This window comes from Mangifera indica, chromosome 3 (genome assembly GCF_011075055.1).
Source record: "Mangifera indica cultivar Alphonso chromosome 3, CATAS_Mindica_2.1, whole genome shotgun sequence".
Taxonomy (NCBI): domain Eukaryota; kingdom Viridiplantae; phylum Streptophyta; class Magnoliopsida; order Sapindales; family Anacardiaceae; genus Mangifera; species Mangifera indica.
Window position 1 is genome coordinate 7,220,561 of NC_058139.1, and position 23,106 is coordinate 7,243,666.

The 23,106-nt window shown below is 34.4% G+C and overlaps 4 protein-coding genes across 6 annotated transcripts; 2 read left to right on the forward strand and 2 right to left on the reverse strand.

Annotated features, from left to right (window-relative positions):
* Positions 1-256: 256 nt before the first annotated feature.
* On the forward strand, positions 257-1,539 carry LOC123210811 (F-box/kelch-repeat protein At1g80440-like). Its single transcript, XM_044629299.1, has one exon. The coding sequence runs from the start codon at positions 387-389 to the stop codon at positions 1,455-1,457; it is 1,071 nt and encodes a 356-aa protein (XP_044485234.1). The 5' UTR covers positions 257-386; the 3' UTR covers positions 1,458-1,539.
* Positions 1,540-6,254: 4,715 nt separating this feature from the next.
* LOC123210512 lies at positions 6,255-11,860 on the reverse strand. Of its 3 annotated transcripts, none has more exons than XM_044628910.1 (5): positions 11,749-11,859; positions 9,661-10,700; positions 8,027-8,889; positions 7,189-7,245; positions 6,255-6,735 (listed from the first exon to the last, which is right to left on the reverse strand). In XM_044628910.1, exons 2-5 carry the CDS (start codon positions 10,637-10,639, stop codon positions 6,490-6,492), a joined length of 2,145 nt encoding a protein of 714 aa, XP_044484845.1. In that variant the 5' UTR covers positions 10,640-10,700; positions 11,749-11,859; the 3' UTR covers positions 6,255-6,489. The 3 variants fall into 3 exon arrangements, with proteins under 3 accessions (XP_044484845.1, XP_044484846.1, XP_044484847.1); XM_044628912.1 differs by having other exon boundaries at positions 6,558-6,735; positions 7,167-7,245; positions 11,749-11,860; XM_044628911.1 differs by lacking the exon at positions 7,189-7,245 and having other exon boundaries at positions 11,749-11,860.
* Positions 11,861-13,118: 1,258 nt separating this feature from the next.
* On the reverse strand, positions 13,119-19,771 carry LOC123211654 (protein MLN51 homolog). Its single transcript, XM_044630451.1, has 12 exons — positions 18,726-19,771; positions 17,708-17,810; positions 17,393-17,604; positions 16,495-17,294; positions 15,707-15,821; positions 15,254-15,376; positions 14,448-14,503; positions 14,115-14,163; positions 13,934-14,002; positions 13,777-13,855; positions 13,583-13,671; positions 13,119-13,495 (listed from the first exon to the last, which is right to left on the reverse strand). Exons 1-9 carry the CDS (start codon positions 19,301-19,303, stop codon positions 13,963-13,965), a joined length of 2,076 nt encoding a protein of 691 aa, XP_044486386.1. The 5' UTR covers positions 19,304-19,771; the 3' UTR covers positions 13,119-13,495; positions 13,583-13,671; positions 13,777-13,855; positions 13,934-13,962.
* A 2,150-nt stretch (positions 19,772-21,921) lies between these two features.
* Positions 21,922-22,588, forward strand: LOC123211379 (thionin-like protein 2). Its single transcript, XM_044630066.1, has 2 exons — positions 21,922-22,310; positions 22,398-22,588. Exons 1-2 carry the CDS (start codon positions 22,019-22,021, stop codon positions 22,454-22,456), a joined length of 351 nt encoding a protein of 116 aa, XP_044486001.1. The 5' UTR covers positions 21,922-22,018; the 3' UTR covers positions 22,457-22,588.
* Positions 22,589-23,106: the final 518 nt, after the last annotated feature.

The following is a 23,106-nucleotide window of genomic DNA, read 5'->3' on the forward strand; positions in this document are numbered from 1 at the left end:
TTATATTTTTTTTAATATTATTATTGAAATAATAATTTTATCTTTATATTTAACTGAGAGTTTTAACAGAAAATTACTCATAAATGAGACTATAAATTTTTGAAAATTGATATGCATCAGTTTGAAATTTCATCAAACGTTGGTGAGAACAGTGTTTTGGCCCTTTTAAAATTATCCATTTAAGGCCGAATGACATTGATTGATATAGCCAACAGGATGTATCTAATTCGCGCTGTTCCCATTGTTTTTCTTCCACCATCCTTCCAGAGTCTGTCACTTTTATTTTTATCACTTATCTACCATAACCCTTAACTCACTCTACTCTCATCCCTTATATAAACCCGCCCTTCTATCCTCTCTTCTTCATTCCATTCAGTTATCCACTCATGGATCTTATTCCCGATCTTCCTTATGACGTCGCTCTTCAATGCTTACTTCGCCTCTCTTACAACCAGTTCCCTACTGTTTCCTCTGTTTGTAAAAGCTGGAACCACCAGATTCATCTTCCTGAGTTTAGCCGCCACCGTAAAGCGGGATGCCATAGCCAAAAATTAGTCCTTCTAACCCAGGCTAAGGTCGATCCGAATAATAATTCTGGTTTCGCTAAGAGACTGGCTAACCCGGTTTATAGGGTTTCTATTCTGGAGGTGGGTTCGGGTCGTTGGTCTGAGTTGCCGCCGATTCCTGGGTTTTCTTCTAGTGGGTTACCGTTGTTTTGCCAGGTGGTGGTTGTCGGATCGGATCTTGTTGTGATGGGTGGGTTGGACCCCGTTACTTGGGAGGTTTCGGGGTCGGTTTTTGTTTTTGATTTTTTGTCGGCCACGTGGCGGCGCGGAGCGGACATGCCAGGTGTACGACGGTCGTTCTTTGGGTGTGCGTCGGATGGTGATCGGACGGTGCATGTTGCTGGAGGGCATGATGCAGAGAAGAACGCGTTGAGGTCAGCAATGGCTTATGACGTGGAAAGAGATGAGTGGGCCCACCTGCCTGACATGACAAAAGAACGAGACGAATGTAAAGGAGTATTCCTACGTGGCAAATTCCACGTCATCGGTGGATACTCCACCAATGCTCAAGGCCGTTTCGAGAGAAACGCCGAAGTGTTCGACGGAGAACAGTTTCAGTGGGGCCAAGTACAAGACAACTTTCTAAAATCTGCCTCATGTCCTAGGACATGCACGGTCGGCGATGACGAGGATTACTATATGTGTCATGAAGGTGAAGTAATGGCACTAAGAGGAGACACGTGGCAGACAGTGTCCCAGCTACCCGCTGAAGCACTCAAGGTGGCATGTGTGATGACGTGGCAGGGGAAGTTGCTGGTGGTTGGTTGTGCAAGATTCGGTGAGCCCCACATGGCTTACGTGTTGGATTTGAAGAGTTACGAGTGGACATATATAGAAACTCCTAAAGAATTTTCTGGTCATGTTCAATCGGGGTGTTTCTTGGAGATTTAAAGTCTGAAGATTTTGTTTTATAAATACATGCTTTTATATATAATTATCTCAATTAAGTCAAATAATTATACATTTTCTCAAATTATTAATTATAATTATCTTATAATCAATTATTTCATTTTTTGTTATCGATAAGTGTAAAATGTTGGAAGGGCGGGTCACGTATATACGGCTTGTTCGGGATTAAATTTAGAATTAGTGGAGTAGCATTGGATGAGTAATCAGTTCTTTAGTCTACTCTCAAAGAGTCAAAACAGGTGACTCCACCTCATTAATGCGGCCGAAGACAAAAGTGCGCCTTGGTATGGCCCGGAAATTGAAATTTTCGCACCCTAAAATCCCAAATTTTGGGCGAATGTTAGGTCAAACTTAAGAATCAACAAAATATCTTCTGATAATTCCAACATGGCTCGATCTGACCTAAAAAAAATCCAGATGGATATCAATTAATTGTCCCTGCCTTGGCATGGATATAAAACCCAAATCCGTGCTTATTTAATCGATTCGATGAGACCCATAGTGACAGTTTAATAATTTTAGTTATTAGATTACTTTGAATTATGATTTTACTGAAAATAAACTCTATCAAATTATAGGTAAACCACAAAATCAATCACGAGAAATGAGTCATTGAAAATAACAAATTTGACATTAAATAAAATTGTAAATGACGAGATTGATGTTGGGAGACACTATCAAAGTGAAAATCAGTGCAGATCAGAGTTAAAAATGCTAAAATTGGAATTGTGGGAAGCTAGAAATAAAGAGATCAACTTTTGAAAGAGTTATCAAAAAGAAGATCAGTGTGGTATGAAGTTCAAAATGACAAGATAGATGTCAGAAATAGTTAAAAATGAGAGATCGATGTCAGAAGAAGTTGTTGAAGAGGAGAGTGGCATCTAGGGTTTTTTGCAACTTCTTGTATTCTTTTTATACTTCCCTAAAAATATTCTTAAAATTATTGCTTTAATCTCAACATAAAATGAAAACAACAAAATCACCCTCAAATATATGTCAATTTGACCTATAAATATAACCAAAAAAGAGATAAGATCACACTTAAAACAACATCAGTCTAACTACTAATCAACGGATTTGCTCATTGATTAATCTAGACTGACCTCTTTATTGAATTCATACTCGATCAACGTATAAAACCTATAATCCTTAATCACTACTTACCTAATAACACAATTTACCTTTTGACCTTAGAATTACCATCTCAATTAATTAGTTAATTAAATTAATTAGACAAGTAATAACTCTATCCTTCCACTTAATTTTACATTTTTACTTGTGGCATGCATGATTTCACATTAATAATCAAATATAAAAAAATGGAAATAACACTAAAAATAACATTAACAAGAACATTGAAAGCAGATAAGGTAATTTTCAAGTCACCCCTAGAGAATTTTTAGAAAGTATTTAATCTGCCAACAAGAGCCCCCTTTGGAAATTTTTACAGAATTAATTCTCTGAGTTATAAAAAAATCCAACTTTCCTAAACAAGATATTTTAAATATTTTTCAAAAGCCTTTTAGGTATTTTAGACTTAACCATCTCTTTCAAGGACAGAAAAAATAAAAAAAAAGACAAAAGACTTATTCTCACCAAAGGTCTAATATAATTTAAAATTTACATTTCTCAAATTTCAAAAACTTAAAATTTTATCCATAAACTAATTTTTATTAAAATTTTTTGTTAAGGGTTAATAATAAAATTATTATTTTAATAATAATATTTAAAAAATAATTTATTATATTTTCTTTTTTAAATTTTAAAAATTAATAATTTCATTTCCGTCTAAAGAAAGAAACATACAGTATGATTTAAATAATCTATTTGTTTGTCGTCTACCTAGTAATTAATAACGGACCACCAACTCATCTTTTATTTTCATATTACCTGTTTATTTGCCTCACTGCAGAATGTATCACACACACACTCTGATTGGTTTCACCAGCACAAAAGAATGGAATACTTGTAAAGAGACAATTAGAAACCCTAAAAAAAGTCCACCAAAAGGGGACACACTTACATATAAAATATCTATTGGGCTAATTTTATAATTGATATATGAACACGTTATTGAAGTGAGAAATAAAAAATAATTTTAATTCAAAATGGACAAAGGATATTGGAATTGGAATCACATCACTAGAAGATAATATTAGTGGACTCGTGTTATGACTTTTAGCATTCTCTATATGACCAGAAAAAGGGGTCACAATCGAAGTAGTTTCTTAAACTAGGAAAACCCATTAAAAAATGCACACTAAAATGAAGTGAAATATAGGATGAAATTAAATTTAAATAAACTAGGGATAATAATTAAAATAGGCAAAATTTTTTTCGCTTATACCTTTTTAGGCAAACACATAGTAGTTTTATTTTTATAAACAAAACTTTTTATAACTCCAAAAATACTCTCCCAGCCCTGTATACGTAGGCGCTGGAAGGAAAACTTGAGTGCGTGAGTGTGTGCAGAGTACGCGTAGTGCGTGTGGTGCGTGAGCAGTGCGCGCACCCTGATTAATATATATAAACAAAGTGTGAGGGTGCGCGCGCAGTGCGTGCAGTGCGCGCACCATTTCTTTTATATATATATATATGTATATATATATATTAAATAATATAAATATAAATATATATATATATATATATATATATATATATTAAATATTATAATATTATATATTATATATAAATAATAATAATAATAATTTTTAAATATATATATTATATTATTATATATTATATATAATATTATAATATAATAAATATATATAATAATATAATATTATATATATATATAATATATGCACAGTGCGCACACTGCACATGCACTGTGCACGCACTGCATACTCACTGTGCATGCACTGTATGCGCACTGCACACTCATTGTGCGAGCACTGTATACTCACTATTTGTGCACTGCATACTCACTGTGCACTATGTATAGTGCGCGCACTGCACTCATACTGTACGCACCGAGCGCACCACGCACTGCGCGCACTCCGTACGCACCCACGCACTCTGCATGCACCCACACACTCTGCGCGCACTCCGCACGCACCCACGCACTCAAACCTTTCTTCCAGTGCCTACGTATACAGGGCTGAAAGGGTATTTTTAGAGTTACAAAAAAAATTGCTTATAAAAGTAAAATTACTATGCGTTTGCCTAAAAAGGTATAAGCGGAAAATTTTTTGCGTATTTTAATTAATAATAAAACTATGTATACCCACTTTGGTTACATAAATATATACACATTTATAAGTGTCATCATGTGATTGAATGATTTTGAATTAAAAATAAAATAATAACCAATCATATGATGATACATATGAGTATGTATACATTTATGTACCCAAAATAGATACACATAATATTACTCTTTAATTAATATCCCGTGATTGCAATCAAATCAATATTTAACTATAAAACGTACCATATAAATACAATTACATGAACATGACACTACAAAATTTACCATCTTCGCAAAAGATAAAAGAGCAATAAATGATGAATCCCATGTGTTGTCACATACTTTTGACACAATATTTCTGAATATAGGCAAGACAGTTTTGGATATTAATAATAAAAGTGCTGTCTCACGCTTCATCGAACAAACATTCCTTTAACAGACTTTTGAGGTTAACATGTTTGCATGGCTGTATATATCCACAACGTTGCCTCAGACACCAGCGTTTGGCTGGAAGACCTAGCCCCACCCAAGGTTTAACCACACATCTGTGGGTTTCAAAAATTCATCCATGAACCAACTTTTATTAGAATATTTTGATAGAATTAAAGGCAAAACCGTCATTTCATAAGTAATAAAAAAAATATAATTTTATCTTATTTTTCTCTCCAAGGTTTTGAAAATAACATTTCACCCTAGCCCTCAACTTTAAAAAGTGACCTTTTTCCCCCACATCCCTAAGGTTTTCTCCACTCCGGCAACAACCACGACCACTCACTTCTCCATTTTCCTCCTTTCTCTCTGCCACTGTCGACGACGTTCGATGACAAGCACCCAAACACTGACCAATGACAAAATGCGACGATTTAAGACGAAGTGGCAAATTTGAATTGGCGACAAACGATGATAATCAGTTGCGTTTTCCGTCGATTCAACTTCCAACAAAAACGAATCGCATGACTGAAGGTTCGTTTGGAGCCTATTTAACAGAAAATGTGATGGATCCGGAGAAGGTGGTCGCGACTTCTTCGTCTTCGATTTGTCGCCGCCAAGGCTTCTTCACCAATCATCGAACGTCATCAATAGTGACAAATGGAGAAGGGAGAAAAATGGAGGAACTAGTGGATATCGATGGAGAGAAAAAAAACCCCAAGGATGTACAGAAAAAGTCACTTTTCAAAGTTAAGGGCTAGGGGTGAAATTTCAATTTTCAAAATTTGGGGAGAATGAGAGCAAATAAAATAAAATAAGATATTTTTTAATATTATTAATAAAATAATAATTTTGTTCTTAAACCTAACAGAAAATTCTTAGATGGTTAGAAATGCATTAAACTTTAAGTAAATATTTAAGTTTTTAAAATCTTGCACGGGGGTATTTGGAAATACACTAAACGTTGGGTGAGAACACTCTTTTGGCCCCGTCTTTCCTCAAAAGGTAAGAGAGTACTACTCGTTGTGACCTCTTTAATGCATAAATCAGTGATAAGTATGTGGTAGGGTATTGGGGTGGACAAGTATAAGCCCCGTTACCCCGTAAATAAGTGACAATAAAACATGTGTATATATTTTTTAGTATACAACTGGATATATACATATCTGGCAGAATTAACCAGTTTCTGGAAAGAAAATCCTGAGATCCAAATTCAAATCAGGATAGCTTTTCATCAAATCAAAAAAGCATTTAATTTCCTCAGCAATATTATAAGGCAGTGATGTTTCGAATCAATTTGGGTGGAATAACAGGGTTTCTTTTTTTCTTGATATTCACAGCACCCTTTCAAATTTCAAAACAATTAAAGAATGAAGTGTCTAGTGATTCACCTTATTTGAATCTCATGCACTTATGGAGAACCTCCCCCAATTTCTTGTACATGTGCTGCTTCAAGTACATTTTCCCTACCTTTTTCCTTCCTTCCATTCCCATCTGCTTCCTGGCTGACGGGTTTTTAAGCAAAAACCTGAGATTTTGAGCAAGAACAGGGCTTCCCAAATGGCCGGGAGGATGCAGTAACCCTGTTACATTGTGCTCAACAATTTCTTTTGTTCCTCCAGCGTCTGTTCCCAGGACCTGCTCCATACAGTAGCACATCATTTTTGAGGATCACACACAAATGAATACAAACATAAGCAAATGAGATGAAACTTCAAGCAAAAATGGCAGACACTTAATACAATTTTCCCCATGGTCTTGCTGCAGGCCGGTTCAAGGAAGCTACATATTCAGAAAGCAATGATGACAATAAATAGAAAACGTGGCATAATTAATTGTTGTGAAGATGCATGCAATAGATAATAAAACGTGATATGTTTTGCCCAAGATTTTCAAGGAAAATGCTAAGCTTTTGCTCTTAGTTGCAGGTTATATCATTGTAAATATTACAGAATCAGTAAAAAGAGCTAAACTGCGCAAATTTCTGTGCAACAGTCTTTTAGTGGTGTGCTTTTGATTTATATAAAATCTTTGAAAGAAGTAAACAGGATAACAAGGAGAAATTTGACCAAGAAAAAGTTGGTTGCTCACTGGAAGACCAAATGCCATTGCTTCTATTGTTACTCTCCCAAATGTTTCTCCCAGTCCCTGCATATCAAATTTCTAATTAGCAATTTGTTTTGTGACAAATAAAATTGTAAATTAACAAGGAAGATGGAACATATCTCACCCAATAAGAACAGAAGGAAAAATAAATTCTCTAGCTTCCTGGTGTTTTATAAAACAGATTCAGAAAAATATAGATAGTAGCATAGATGTACCAACTATGGTGAACCTATGGATGGGTTGCAGTTGAATATCAGAATAAATATTTTAATTCCTTCCTTCAGAACCTAAAGACTAACAGACTAACACCCAACAGAATGGCATTAACTATAAACTTATCAAAGTGCCATGTGGAATCAAACTAAAGTCAAAACATTGTAAGATGTTTCTTCCAAGTTTCGGTGATACAACTAAAAGAATCTGCAATGCAAAGATTCCAAATTCTCAGGGGCAGTGGGTTATCACATGAGAAAGGAGCCCCATGTCTGATATATCCCTTATGTTGACATATGTGCTCAAAACATAGGCTCACTAATAATTTCATATACCAATATACATTTTCCATCTGGAACATAAAATATAAAGTTAAAAATTTAAACCGAGCCTCTGACAACCCTGGCATGAGCAGGCAACAATCCCAAGATCTATGACACACTGGCAACAAATCTTTTTTTGGAATATAAACTAAGAGCACTAAATAAGCCATCTGAATCAATCACACACACTGTTGCACACAACTAGTACACATTTGCATGTGTGCAGACAAATAATGTTTTTGCTAGCCCACTCATCAACAATAGCAGAAAGCTAAAAAATATATAACCTGGGAGTTTATAACATATACATCTGCTGCGGAGTAAAGTGATGCAACACGTGTTGTTGCTGGAGTCCACATCACAGACTTTGACAAGTTTGACTGCTGGGATAAGAACTGTAAAATCTCCTTGACATAAGGCACCTTATTGCTCTTAGATCCAACAGAACCAATTAGAAGTTTAAGAGCCTGTTCCAGTGTTTCTTCATTCTTAGACAGCACTTTCCTTCTTTTCTGGTTGCTGATAAAGCCCACAGCCTGTGTGTCACCGATGGAGGTATAGAGACTTGGTGATGGTAAATCATTCCTCTTAGGTTCATCCAACTTCGTAGAATTTGATGTTTGAAGCAAGCCTCTTAAATGATGCCTTGCAGCCAATGAAGGTTTGTCCTTGCGTACATTCACTTTTCTTATTCTAGAATCATTGCTGTAATCTTTTTGTTCAAACATTAGCTGTGCTGACTCAACAAGCAAGAGCTGGCCCTTTCCAGAATTTATACTACTGAGAGACATCACAAGAATATCATTATCAGCCAATCCCATCTCTTTTCGGACAGAATCTCGTAACAGTTTTATTTTCTCTAGCATCTTCTCGGGGCTATTAGTTGGATTATTTAGTGAACAATTAAAGCCAGCTACAAAAGCCAATTCATCTTTAACAGAAAGTGGAACAACCGCAGGCTGAGATCTTAGTTTGATCTTTTCTTCTTCACACCAGGTTAGCCATTGTTTGGTCTGTGATTCAGAAAGAAAAATCAGCATCTTTGCCATGTGAAGAATAGACTTTGCCCGATCAAAGTACTCTCTGCGATTTTCCATGATCCACCAGACAATTTGACTTCCACCAGCTGGAAAATGATTGATATATTGACCTGAAACGAATGCATATTATTGAAGTTATACCACATGATATGAAATCTCAAATGAATATAACTCTAAACTTAAGATCAACTAGGATGCCACATAACCATACTACCAGGGCAAGCATCATTGTCCTCTAGTGGAAAATGGAGAAAGATAAAGGTAGAATTATGACAGAGACACGCCCAGGTGGAAAATGGACTAATAATCAAGCATTTCAAAATATGCAAGAGTCATGACAACTCCTTAAAGAAGTAGACATTCCTATTTTATGATTTTAATTTGCTTTACTCGAGTTCATATTAATATGCAAGGGCAGACGCTTATATTAAAAAAATTCATTAATTTCCTCTTTTTTTTTTAACCATATTGTTTTTCTATTAATGTTTTTATATATGACCCCACACATCTAGTCACCCATATATATTTTATATACATTTTAATAACCAATGATATATGTTCACACTTTTGGTACACAATTTGGATACTCAGATAATATGTTATCATATAATTGAGTGTTAGTTTATTTTTAATTCAAAATCATTCAATCATATGGTGACGTATCATCTGTGTATTTACATTATGTACCAAAAGTATACATAGTTTTATACTATTTTAATTTGCCTATCCAATATTGATTCCGGGTTCTGCTCCTATTAAAAGGTAGCTAAGATCACTACCACAAGAAGCAAATTTTAAAAAATATTACCAGAAGTCTAGCACTTCAAAACTGTTTCTGCAGCTTAAGTAAAATATTCAAATAAGGAACTAAAGACACTCACCGATCCATGATGCGCAGACTGCCGAACCTGCAATGACAAGATCTGCTTTCATAGAAGCTTTGAAACTCAGCTCTGCTTTGTCCTCAAGTACCTTGATTTTTCTCCTACTGAGCTCTGGCATTAATCCACCTTTCTTACTAAGAACTACAGCTGCAACTGTGCCTCCACAGCTCAAAAGCTCTGTTGCAAATTCCATCATTGAAAGTGGAGCACCAGTCAGTGAAAGTTCATGGAAAATCAAAATAAATTTCCTAGACCAAACAAGACGTGCAAAGGCCCCCTTCCTGTCACAAGTCCCTGATTGCTTTTCCGGACTCCATTCTAGAATTCTATCCTCTATTAGGCCAAATGGACCAAAAAGTAAACCATAGGAAGCATTTGACATAGGAATTTCTGGTTGCTGTGGCTCTATGTCATTGCTTTCAACATCTGTCTTTGTCTTCTGTTTAACCCGCCCTTTACCATGCAAACTACGCCTACTCCTCTTCCTTCTGGTTACACTCTGACGAGAAGAAGCACCATTTCGTTTCTTAGATAAAACCACATCTATTTTTTTAGCCTCTGACACCTCAATGTTAGTAGCCCCTTCATTTGCAGGCAGATAACTATCATTGGCAGTCAAATCTCGGTGTTTATTCTGTAGAGAGTCTACAATCCCATTTCTGCGTTTACCTCCAAAACCTAGAAATTTCTCATTGTTATCACCATGAGCCCACCTGGACTGGACATAAAACCCAAGATAAGTCCAGAGAGTAATTAGAAGCAACCAATACACTAATCGACTGCTTCGAAACCACTGTAAGGCATTGCTTCTAGCATCTCTTTTTGGAGTTCGGCTAGCATTCAATCTCCGAAATGAAGGAGAATTCTTTGGTGTAGATCTTCCCGACAATGTGGACTTAGAGCTTCCACCCTGCCTAAAGGAGGACTGTCTAACTGTATTCACATGCAGATCTCCTAAGTTTAAGCTGTCCTCCATTAGTTTCTCTATTATATCAGAAAGCCATTGCTTAATCTGTATATATTTCTGAGATATACACCTACCAAAAAAAAAAAAATCAGGACAGCAAACTCCGTCTTGTAAACAAAAGTTTAGAACAATTTTCAATTGCTCTTTGAGTGTTAATACTTAAAGAATCAAGAAAACAAGACTCAATTTTCTAAATACAGAACCAAAATGTACGAAAAATAATAAACCAGAATACAGTACTCGAGAAAAACTTTATTATACCACAAAAAAAAAAAGTCTTTCACCATTTGACAGGGAAGCTGCTAATAATCATGGGAAAAAAAAAGACTCCCTACCAAGGAAGATAACAACAAAATTTATAAAATTAGGAGTTCTCTTTACTTTTCCTCTACAGATCACTAAAGAACAGAATCAATTGATAACAAAATCATTGATATTTTAAAGATTACAGGAAAAATGTTTTTTGTTATTCAGAGCTCAGTTAAGCCAAATATCAATTCTGTAAGTACCCTCAATTCTCAGCAATAACACAATGTCTACTAATAGCCACAGCTTGCAGAAGAATTTCCGAACATCAATATGCTTGACAAAATAAATTTTGAATTCTCATTTTCCAGCACTTTCTCAGAAACCAAACAGAAACTACAGCCTTCGAAAGATAGTTTATTAACAACAGACACACACAAACTTCTCAGTCTTGAAATCTCAAAAATAAGTAAATTAGAAGCTCAGTAAACCGGATTTTGCAGTGTCTTTACTTTTCCTTTACTTTACTGGCAACCAAACAGATACTCACAGTAATCCAGAACCAGAAGCTGAAACAAACAGTGAGCAAGACATCTTAGAGTCTAAATGCCTGAATCTTGAACATGGAAAAAGCTACAAAAGTCAACTATTTTTCCATACATTTTCTCAGCAGCCAAACAAAGCCTAAGCAAACAAAAGGCCTAAATAATACAGCTAAAACTACCTTAAAACTAAACAATCAGCCCACAGTTTCTGATAAGCTAAATCAACAGACAAAGCGAAAGTTACATTTATAATGACAAGCATTCAATGATGAAAAATACAAGCAAGTGATGTTTAAAACTTAAGAGAAAGAGAACGAAGAAATTTACTGATCTCCGTTGCGTGATTCAGCTCAGCTCAGCTCATTAGCTAACAGAGAGAGAGAGAGTTAACGAGAAAAAGAAACTTTTATTAATAACGTTTTAGGGAGATAATGAAAAGAGAATGTCTGAATATTGTTGAAATGCGCATGCCACTAGCACGTGCGAGTCAAAATGCGTTCAACAACTAACGAATTTTTTGTCAGGCCAAATGACTATATTCCACCCAAGGTTTGATATAGAAATCAAGTTCTACCTTTAAGTTTCAAGAAACCGTAGTCCCACCCATTATCTACTTCAAATAGCAAATTCTATTTTATTTTTCTGAAAATGACTAACTTACCATTTAATTTAAATTATGAAACTACTATTAATAATTAATATAAATATTAAATTATTAATATATTTTTATCAATTTAAAATTTTCACTTAAATGTTTAAAAAATCAAATTTTATCTTAAAATATTTTATTTTATTTAAAATTCTCATAAAAATTTTATTAATTATCCTAACACTTAAAAAAATTATAATCTATCTAAATCATGTGTTATTTTAACAAAAAATAAAATTAAAAAATTTATAAATAACTTTTTTATTGTTTTATTTAACAAAAATAAATGATAGATAAAAATTTAGTTTAAAAAAAATTAAAGGACAATAATTAGTCACTTCAGTAATCCTGGAATGGAAAGGAGTCTTTTGACCTCTTTTGGCACAGATGAGTAAATGATACAGTACGGCAAGGCATACTGCTCCTTATTCTAGGATAAAAAATTCAAACTTGTAAAATACTGAGATTTAACATTAATATTAAATGCAATTTCTAATTATACAATAATAATTAAAGGAAACTAAAAACCATAAAACGTGAATAAGCTATTTGATCTCTTATTACGGTGTCCGTGGGCTTGGGGTATTGACCCTGTCCCCGCCCCGGCTGTGGGGACTTTTTATTGATCAGTTGACTAAGACAAGTCAATTTGGACTCTTTTCTACCAATTAAGACATCATAATAAATTTTACCAAGGAATGGTTTTATATGTGTGTGTGCACGCACGCATGCATTAAATAAAGAATTATTTTTAATCAAAATCAATCATATTAAATAAAATAAATATCAAATTTAATTATCAATTTCGCAATAATTGAATCAAATAATATATTACTAAAGAAAACTTGATCCACACAATCCAATAGACTCTAATCAATTATGCATTTTCCTTCACCAATCCACGCTTTCATTCAATTAATACCATTACTATTACCTTTGAAAATAAATGGTCTAAATTAGCTACTGTGATTCATTCTTCTGACGGGCTCAATGTTATCTTCACAACTATGCTGCAAATAAAAAGTCTAGTAGAGATTAACAGTATCGATTATTTAATCACAATAAATTGATGAAAAATTATCATAACCAACCATTACATAGTCTAGTCGAGTCTGTTAACTTTAGCACACTACGAATTAGCATTTAAAATAAAATAAAAAACCCCAGCCCACAGTACACAAATACTGAGAGAGATATCCATTCGACCAACAAATAAACCAATGTTACGCAAAGGCCACTAAAGATCGTTAAAAAGCTCAAGCATCATCCATCATATATTAAAAAAAAAAAAAAATTCTGCTTCACCAAGAAAATGATCTGCTGCACGATAATTCTTGGCTCTATTTTCATTCGATGTTTTCGGAGAAGCCTATCCAACATTTCTTCCAAGCTTCACATTGAAACAAGCCACAAAAGGAAAAACACCTGAGAACAGAAACACAGGCGATATCACAAATTTTGTTCCATAACAAAACAAACATTAGGGCACTCATCTTCAATGCATATTCATACCGCAAATTTTAACAAGGATTTGCCACCTGTCAGGCCACAATAATGTTATTAAATTAACTGCAGCATGAGCAGGCGTTTGTTTTATATAACTGCAAGAGCCAAAAACATATGAGGTAATGGTCAGACACAAAACAAATGAATGAAAATGAAAGACTTGAGATTAAGAGAGGAAAACAGAAGACAACATAAACTACCTAAATTATACTGGGACAAACAGCGGCCCAAAATGCTCCAGAACAAAAGCTGGAGATCACAAAGGGCCTGGAAGAAGGCCTGCACCACCAAAAAACCAGACTAAGAAACTTTGCAACACTGAATGGGCGTAAAAGTTTTATTGAGCACAACTTTAACCTTCATCTGCTTATTCAAAAGGTTCTATCCTATCTAAGCACATCATTTGCCAAATTCATAGCTGAGTATCTGCATCAAAGTAAAGAAATGAAATTAACAGGAAGCACAATACAAATAACATTGAGTTCAAATATAAAAGGTAAACACTCCTAATCAAAATTAATTGAAGAATTCAACTTGCCTGCGAGGCTGAGGTTTGTTCTGTTGTCCAAATTCATCAGTTACAGGCTCTGGGGAGAAAAATATTTAGTTAAACTAAAACAATAATAAATAAAGCCGGCATGCTTCAGCAGTGTATGAGTACAAAATTTGAAAAAAGCAATACTATGCGTACCTACTTTAAATACATAAATGGATAAACACTAATGTTTGTCATCATATAATTGGGTGTTATTTTATCTTTAATTCAAAATCATCCAATCACATGATAACACATATCAAATGTATACCTATTTGTTTACTGAAGTGGGTACACATAGTTTTATTGATTTAAAAATTCAACATAAATTCTTACCTGTTTTCAGGGAAGGCTTCCATTCATTATTGGGTTTGTTAGTGCTAATTTCTTTGCTGCAATGAAGGGTAAAATATAGAAAAATCCATAAAAAATATGCAATGATATGTTACTCTCATAATTACTTCTTCAGCTATCAATGACAGCATGGAAAGATGTAGAACGAAAAAAAAAATGGTAGATTAACATAAAGTCATGGGAGTATAATCATCTTTCAAAGAACCGCAGTTTTCATGTAACAGATAAGCTTTCATTAGAGATCAAATGATTGAAGACAATTTCTTCATTTATATTTACCTTAGAACAGGCAGCCATATCATCAAACTACCAACATAACCCTTACTATTGAAAGTTAGGAATATATCAAGATTATAACACATAAAATACTAAAAGTTTAAATGTGTTCATGTATCCAGCAAAAAACTGTGAAGAAAATGAATGAGAAATCCCACAAAGGATGCCCTCTGGGTGCGTCAACTATTTTCACTTACAATCTGCCCTCTCCACAGTGGACTTTTTACCTAGGGTCCATATGAATCTATTTTGTCACTTGTAGTTATGTCCAAAGGAAACATAAAAAACCAGAACCAGTCAATTCATACTAATTTGAACAAAGTTCAGGATTCTATTTCAATAACAAAGTCTGTTCTACGAACAGAAACTGAGGGTACTTGGAGTGAATATACCGATACAGGTAAAATAGAACTACTTAACACTGCAACAACAAGGCTATGAAAGCAAAGGAGAAAAGATCAAAAGAGAATATAGTAACCGATCAAAGAAGTGGCAGACATAACACTGCTAACCTTGAGGAACCGGTCGAAGATGTTTGACCTAACGGACTAGGATGATAAGCACCATCAACAGCAATATAAGGTGGACAATATGTAGCACCCAAAGCTCCCGCAGCACCTGCCAGAACTGGAAGCCTAGAAAAAAGCAAAAATGACAACCACTATTAATTTCCAGTGTTCTTGGAGAAAGCAACACATGAACATCAAAAGATTTAGAAAAGCAGATGCATCAGAGAAGAAAGATGGCGGAGACACTAACCCCACTCTCAACCCAGTTAGCAAAAATGCAATCTCACATCAGTTGAATGAAGGCAAGTATTTAATATTGGTACATTATAAATTCTGCTTCATTAAAGTTTAAGTACATGATTTCAACTCTGTATGGCAAATCAACCACCAACCAAAAAATTTACCAAAACATCTGAAGGAAGCCTAAATCATTTAAACAAAAAGTGAGCACTATACCATGTCATTTCAGAATTAGCAAGACCAAGCTGTGGCTGAGCAACATAACCAGGAAATGCCATGCCAACAGCAGGAACTCCAATACCACCATGATGCTGGCCCCCAAATTGCATAACTGCAAACAAATTTATCACAATAAGAGCACTCATAGATCTCCACTCTTACTTGTGAAAAAGTTAATAGAGCTAAAAGTTAGAAAGAAAAAGTACAGATTAACTAGTGATCACACATGCTGAAACAACATATCCGGATCAATAATTCAATACATCAAGTCTCTGACCTATACTTCATTCAATCAATAATGTCATAAAGAACTACCAAGTTACATCAGGAAGCTGATCCAAACTAGGGGATCTACTTGCCAATAATGAATCATCTTTAAGAAAAATTATAAAATAAAGAAATTCTAATAAACAAGTCTATAAATCCACTGTGACTGAATCTTACACTTAACTAGCACCTCCAATCAACAAAATGAATCACAATACCTAAACTTCCATTTGAGGACCATCCAAAATATACAGTCTTACTAATGATCAACCCATAACAGGACACCTGATAAGTAAGTTATCAACAACCTACAGAGAATTATCTTATAGAGAACTAAAAAATAAGAAAAAAAAAATATTGAGAATTAACTTTTAACTTAGCGAGTGGATTCCCCAAAAATAAAGGAAAAAAATGTTATCTTCCAGAAAACTGAAGCTCCTTTTATTGAATGATATTCCAGACACCATTTCCCTTTATTTCTTTTGACTAAGTAAAATGATCCAATAACTTTGCTTTACCAGGCAAGAAGGTGGGGAAATTTTGATCACCATGAGCAACAGTCATATTCCCAGCGGCTCCCATAACTTGAGCTCCACCATACATATATGAACCCCTTCCTTGACTGCCTTTTCCCTTTCCAACCAATGTACCTTTTGATTTACTTGATTCTAAAGGAGATTCCACTTCACTAGGATCATTTGAATTTACAACTGAAGCTGATTGTGGTGGAGAGGAAGCTTGAGAACCACTAACAGAACGCTGTCCTAACTGCTGAGAAGGTGATTGCACAGAGGGCTGAACACAGTTTTGACTTGAACTTCGCTGAATAGCATTGAGCTGTGTTGAAGGTGAAACTCTGTTGGTTTGGTTCAGAGGTGGGGCTGGTTGATAAGAAATTTGCTGTGGAATAGCTACACCACGTCCCTGAGATCTAGACTGAGCAGAAGGCAGCATTTGCAGATTGTTCAGAGATTTCCCAGCAGCCAAAGCACTTGAATCATCAATATAAAGCTTGTCCATGCTGACATCGGCTACATTTTTCCCTCGCTGCATTGCATGTGGTTGCACAGAGAAACTCTCATTCATACCAGAAGCACGAAGATTCCTGCTTGTGTTTCCAGATTGTACATCCCTTTTGTGTGTCAAACTGATATCTTTATTTGAAGAGCCTGAAGGATAAAATGGTGGAGAAGCAGAACTCAAGCTGGATGCAAACAATTGTTTCCTTGGAGGAACATGATCAGATTCTGCATTTGATGTGGGCGTGAAAGCTCTACCTGAATTGGTATATGTACTTTTCTCAACAGGCTTCCCAGATCTAATAAGATCAGAATAGAAATATTATTTATGGGAACACTTGCGTACAAAGGGGGAGGAACGCATTAAAATGTGACTAAACTCAACTTTTGTACTCACTGTTTGTGTTGTTGCATAGGTGCCTGAGTGTTGTTCTTCCAAGCTGGTTCATACCTCCTGGGCCCCCTTCCTCTGACACCCTTAGGTGCTTGGTTATGATTGTTAATGTTGTTGTTATTAAATGTTTTAGACCTGTTTCCCCTAGGATGCCCATGATCTAGACCACGAATTTTACCACGAGCACGGTAGTGGCCTCTAGAAGACCTCCTCCCCTGAATCCATATATATATCAGAAGGCTGGCTTCTTAGAACAGAAGAAAAAAAAGAAAAAGAATTACAGCATTTATGCAGATAGGACATATACGAAAAATTTACCACATCATAGTGCCTTTCCTGTGAAGTCATCTCCTCAAACTTGTCATGCCCCCATTTGCTATCATCTCTGGACTCCCACAACTTCCTCCCACCGTGTGTTCTCCTAAACAATACAAAAATTAGATACAACTACACTATACCTTCCATACTTGACAAGCAGCATGAGAAAATTTCGTGTAATATGGAAGCTACATCACAATATGACAAAGAAGTCTGACAAGGCAGCATATCATAGATCAATTCACCACAATCAATCACATTATATACCAAGTCCATGACTGAAACTCTAAATGTTTATTTAAGAGTGTGTTAACCAAAGGGCAAGCACATACACTAAATCTTGTTAATATCACAATACATGAAATTATTAGATTAAAATTTGCTGGTGCTTATAAGAAAGATATGCAAGAAGCAAGTATACTTCAGAATCTAGCATTAAAGGCTTGAACACAGGCCTAAAAGTAGCATACTTAATCTGTTTGACACAAGCATACACAAATAAACGATGACTTAATCATGGCTGTATAGAGCAAGCCAGCCAACCAAGATATAAGTGTCAAACTTTGCAAAACCCACTAACTAAATATTTAATAAGAAACCAAATCGATTGGATTTACACCATCTTCAAAACACCGACAAAGACCATATGACTGACTTGCACGTATCCAAATTCCAACCAATAGATCCAATAAACCATAGCACACGAGGTTTCTCATATTATCACAGCTAGCGACAGAGACTAGAATTAACTTATAATATGTAAGTATATTTATTTCGACCCTTTCATTCCAATTCGAAGAAGTTCACTTCCAGAGAACTTTCTCTCCTTCATCTCCACAATGAAAACACCCAAATAAGCCTGTCTTCCTTCGACATAGTCAAAGAAACAATAAGCAACACCTCGAGCAAACTTTGAAACATGAAAGTCCTAAACTTACGGTCACCTAATAAATGACCTTAAATGCACAAAGGATAAGACATTCTAACAAAAATCCACTAGAAAATATCCAAGGAATACCTGTGTCGGCCACCAACATGTTCCCTAAATCGATCATCATGCATGTAGAAGGCACCAGCAGTTGGAACCGCAAATGGCTCATTGCTATCTTTTTTCCCTTCCTCTATGCGCTCCTGTCCATCATTCTTTTCATTATCATTATCCCCTACACTCAGGTCCACCAGCCCTTCCACACTCCTGCCATCACCACTCTCCATTGTCTTGATATTAACTAACCCAGCAGTTCCCTCTCCTGCTTTCCCTTCTTCCTCTGAAATATCCTCATCTTCTTCTTCCTCATCATAAACTCCATCCTCATCATCCTCCTCTTCTAATTCCTCATCCTGATCTTCTTCGTCATCATAATCAACAGGCACCCCACCTTGGCCATCAGATTCATCATCAGAATGAATGTGGGCCCTACGATCCATTCCACGAGTGTTTCCCTTCCCTCTTTCGCTCTCCTCTAATTCCTCCTCTTCATCATCGCTAGCTTCTCTTCTTCGCATCACAAGAGAACGTTTTACTTCTTCTGGATCGCTCTCGTACTCCTCCACGGCCTCCGCTTCTTCTGCCGCTACATTTGCAGTAGTCGCCATTACTCCACTATTAGCTCACTAATATTCAATCAAACTTATATTTTCGACAAATTGAAAATCAAACACACAAAATTTTCTTGTTACCAAATAGAAATTTAATTTCCCTCGACTTTTCAACCCCTCAAACTCCAAATTGTATCAGAAACTAAACAATAATTAAGGAAAATTGAACAGAATCAAAGATAGCAAAATCCGTGAAACTCCAAAAATCTCAAGAATATAGAAAAAAATAAGGATATTTTCCACTTAAACCCATAAATACTAAAACCTTTCGTCAAGTAAAACGAGAAGAATTCTCTAGAATCAAGCAGAAAGTAAGGAGAATCGAAGAAAATCTAAACTCTCAAAAGTTAAATTCAGAGAAAACTAAGATATTGTAAATAGAGATCTAGGTTCAGCGAAATTTGGGAAACCCTAGATTTTCATAGGACAGAAAATTTTGGGGCTTGTAGAGTGTGATCATCATCAATTGAAAGGAGGAGAGTAATACAAGTGAAAGAAACGTAATTATCTAAGTTGGTAGGGTTAATTTAGGAAATATAGAAGAAAATATTGTGGGTTGGTCAGATGTGACACGTGGGATGAGATCACTGATTAAGTTAATATGTGACGAAAGGGCGGAAATGATTTGGTCACCACCATTTAGGTACTGGGGTACGGACCCAGATTTGAATCAAAATCTAAGGCTGACGTGGAATGACGAATGAAATTATGACACGTAGAAACCCAAGGAGAATTCTTTAATATGTATTTAATTTAATAATCAAAATTAATAAATAGGATATGAGTAAATTATGTCAAGTGTTAAAGAAGTTGACAATCAATTTTAGGGTGATATAATTACAATGAATATTTCGATAAATTTAATATACTTTTAGAATGTTTTCTAGATATAGTTTCTTACAAAGTGAAAGCATAAAATGAAAGTGATATTTTCTTCCAAAGAATCATTAATCTACTTCATTATCTTTTAATTAATGTAATATTAATACATATGCAACTAAAATACTTAGGATTATAAATTGAAATACATATTAATCGAATTGATAATTAATTATTTATCTTTGAACTATTTTATTTTTTTAACAATAATCATTTTAAAATTAAAATGTTGATTATTTTTTAAAAATAATTAAAATAATCCTCACAAATGTTTCAAGAATCTTTGACAAGAATTTAAGAATAAATAAGTCAATTATGTGTGATATGTGGCTCAAAAAGTCATAATTGACTAACATTATATGATCTTTGGTGGCTGAAGGATTATTTTTCACTCAAGTTTAATATAAAGATAAATGTATATTTGTACAATTTTAAAAATATAAATATTCATCTATAATTTAATTTTTGTTAAAAATCTCAGTTAAAATTAAAGATAAAACTTTCATTTATCAAAAAAAAAATTAATGTTTTATAACATTTTTCTCTCTATATTTAAAAATCTTATAATTTTCTCTCACTTAAAATTTGAAAAATGATAACTTTCTTCTAAGGTTTTTTTCTCTTCTCTCCGACAATGATTCATTGTCATTGCCCATCGGTTGTCCTCTCTCTGCCTAGTTGGCACACGACGAAGAGATCTTCGTCTTTTTGTCTCACAATGAAGTGACAAAAAAATCTCAGTCTCTTCATTGTGCACCAATTGGTGAGAGAGAGGACGACGAACGGTTTGTGACTATTAATTATTGTCAGAAAGAAAAAAAAAAACCCTAAGGGGCAAATTGTTACTTTTTAAACTTTGGGTGAAAAAAAAATTGTAAGATTTTTAAATTTGAAGAGAAAAATATGATAAAATTTTAATAAATGACAGTTTTACTCTTAACTTAAATTAAAATTTTTAATAAAAATTAAGTAATAAATGAGTGTCTAGGGTTTTTAAACCCCATAGATATGTGTTTATTTTTATATTAAAACTTAGGTGGAAAATAGTCATTTGGATGATCTTCGGTAGAATATGTAAGTTGAAAAACCAATGTTGCATTATATATGACATACGATTTAGTTGGAGTGTCACTATTGTATGATATATAATACAAAATTAAGTAATTATATGTCATTACTATTTGATATATGGCACGATATGCTACAAATACGAAATTTGTGACATAGGTTCATAAAGTCAATGTATTTAATATTTGGTTGAAAAAACCAAAAATATAAAAGTACGAAGATTGTCACATCATATCACTCGTGAGATATTTAACACACAAGTCAAATATAAAGGCATTCATAGTAAGGTATCAAAGGAGGATTATAAAAGTTTATTCCTCACATAGTGGTGAAATGTTTCATATATATGTTCATGGTAAAACATATTTTATATGGTGTTTTTAATCGTAAAACTTATACCAGTATTATCTACTCAAATCACAACATGTAAATTATATTGGCTTTTATCCTTTAGAAATCACGTTAAATTTATTTGTAAATTATCACGAAATTTTATTACCTAATTTTATTAAACCATAAATATAATAAATGGTAATTCACCTTAAGAAATTTTTTGACAGTATACTCTAAATGCCTTTCTGTTTTAAAAAGCAAGTGGTTTGTTTATATTATATAAAACTGTTTAGAAACAACATTATATTATTGTACTTTCCACCGGTATATAAAGCAATCTTGTTCTAGCGTAGTTGCTATCAAAACTTAACTACTTGTCATTTCTTCTTCTTCTTCTTATTGTTGTTGTTGTTGCAGAAAATTAATTGGAAGATGGAGAGAAGCAAAGTTGGGTGTGTTTTGATGATTTGTTTGGTGATGGGGATTCTTGTGGGGGATTCAGTTGGGCAATCTATAGAAACTTTCAAGCAATGTTATGCGTTTTGTTTCATAACTTGTGTGTTCACTCCTGGAAATGGCATAACTACATGTGCAACTAAATGCATCAAAGACTGCCTCATTCCTCATCCCTCCGATTCCCTTAAACTCAAAGACCCCCAATACTTCTGCAAGCTTGGCTGTGCCACCGCCTTGTGCACCAGCTTCAGCTCCAAAGACAACCCAGGTAAACTCTAATCTCCCCTTTCTCGAAAATCAGCTGTTTGTGTGCATCCGACCAATTAAAGATTGCCTTTCTTTTTCTTTTTCCTAGCTAAAGAGAAAGTGGGAGGCTGTGTGCGTTCCTGCTCAAAGACTTGCAACAACAACTGATTGCTGAGAACACCATATACCCAAGAAGAGTTACAGTTCATTAGTTTGAAAAATCTGTGTATCATTTGTGTTGTTAACTTGTCATCAAAATGAATAAATCAAAGTATGGTAATACTTGTTTTCTCCTGCATAGTTTTTGTTTCCCTTTCAGATTTTGATTTCATCTGCACAATGGCAACCTGTGAACAGTGATAGGTCTTTGTGATGATATATTATTTAAAGAGTCACGGGTTAGCATATTACAAATTCCAACCATGGCCTAATCAAGGGTCCACAAACCAGGGGCTTAATTATATGAGATTATATTGAATGATAATCAATGATCAGAATCATTGCAGAAATATTGCAGTAAATTGCGAGATGGAATTGAGTCCGTGAACTGGTTGGGGACAAAATGATGACATGTGAGCTTACATTTATTGTTATAAAAAGGCAAAATTTTTGGTGGAAATTATTTATTGGAACCAGGTAAAAGGATACATTGAATGAAATACCAATATATGGAAAATTTACAGGTATTAAAATTGATTAATAAAATGGTTTTTTTTTTATGTCAATTATAACTTCTAACTGCAGTACGGATAAACTTATCGAATAAGTCACACAATAAAATTCTTCATCATCGTATTTATTCTTAAAACGTTTTTGTG

Bases quoted from the DNA above. Each gene is read 5' to 3' on its own strand.
- LOC123210811 (XM_044629299.1), top strand. From the start codon at position 387: ATGGATCTTATTCCCGATCTTCCTTATGACGTCGCTCTTCAATGCTTA.
- LOC123210512 (XM_044628910.1), bottom strand. From the start codon at position 10,639: ATGGAGGACAGCTTAAACTTAGGAGATCTGCATGTGAATACAGTTAGA. The intron at 7,246-8,026 runs GTTATATATTTT...TTTGATATGCAG, and splicing joins TATATGTTATAAACTCCCAG to GGACTGGGAGAAACATTTGG. The intron at 6,736-7,188 runs GTGAGCAACCAA...TGTATGGAGCAG, and splicing joins CAATGGCATTTGGTCTTCCA to GTCCTGGGAACAGACGCTGG.
- LOC123211654 (XM_044630451.1), bottom strand. From the start codon at position 19,303: ATGGCGACTACTGCAAATGTAGCGGCAGAAGAAGCGGAGGCCGTGGAG. The intron at 17,605-17,707 runs GTAAATTTTTCG...ATATGGATTCAG, and splicing joins AGGAAAGGCACTATGATGTG to GGGAGGAGGTCTTCTAGAGG. The intron at 14,504-15,253 runs GTTAGCAGTGTT...CCTTCATTGCAG, and splicing joins TCTTCGACCGGTTCCTCAAG to CAAAGAAATTAGCACTAACA.
- LOC123211379 (XM_044630066.1), top strand. From the start codon at position 22,019: ATGGAGAGAAGCAAAGTTGGGTGTGTTTTGATGATTTGTTTGGTGATG. The intron at 22,311-22,397 runs GTAAACTCTAAT...TCTTTTTCCTAG, and splicing joins CAGCTCCAAAGACAACCCAG to CTAAAGAGAAAGTGGGAGGC.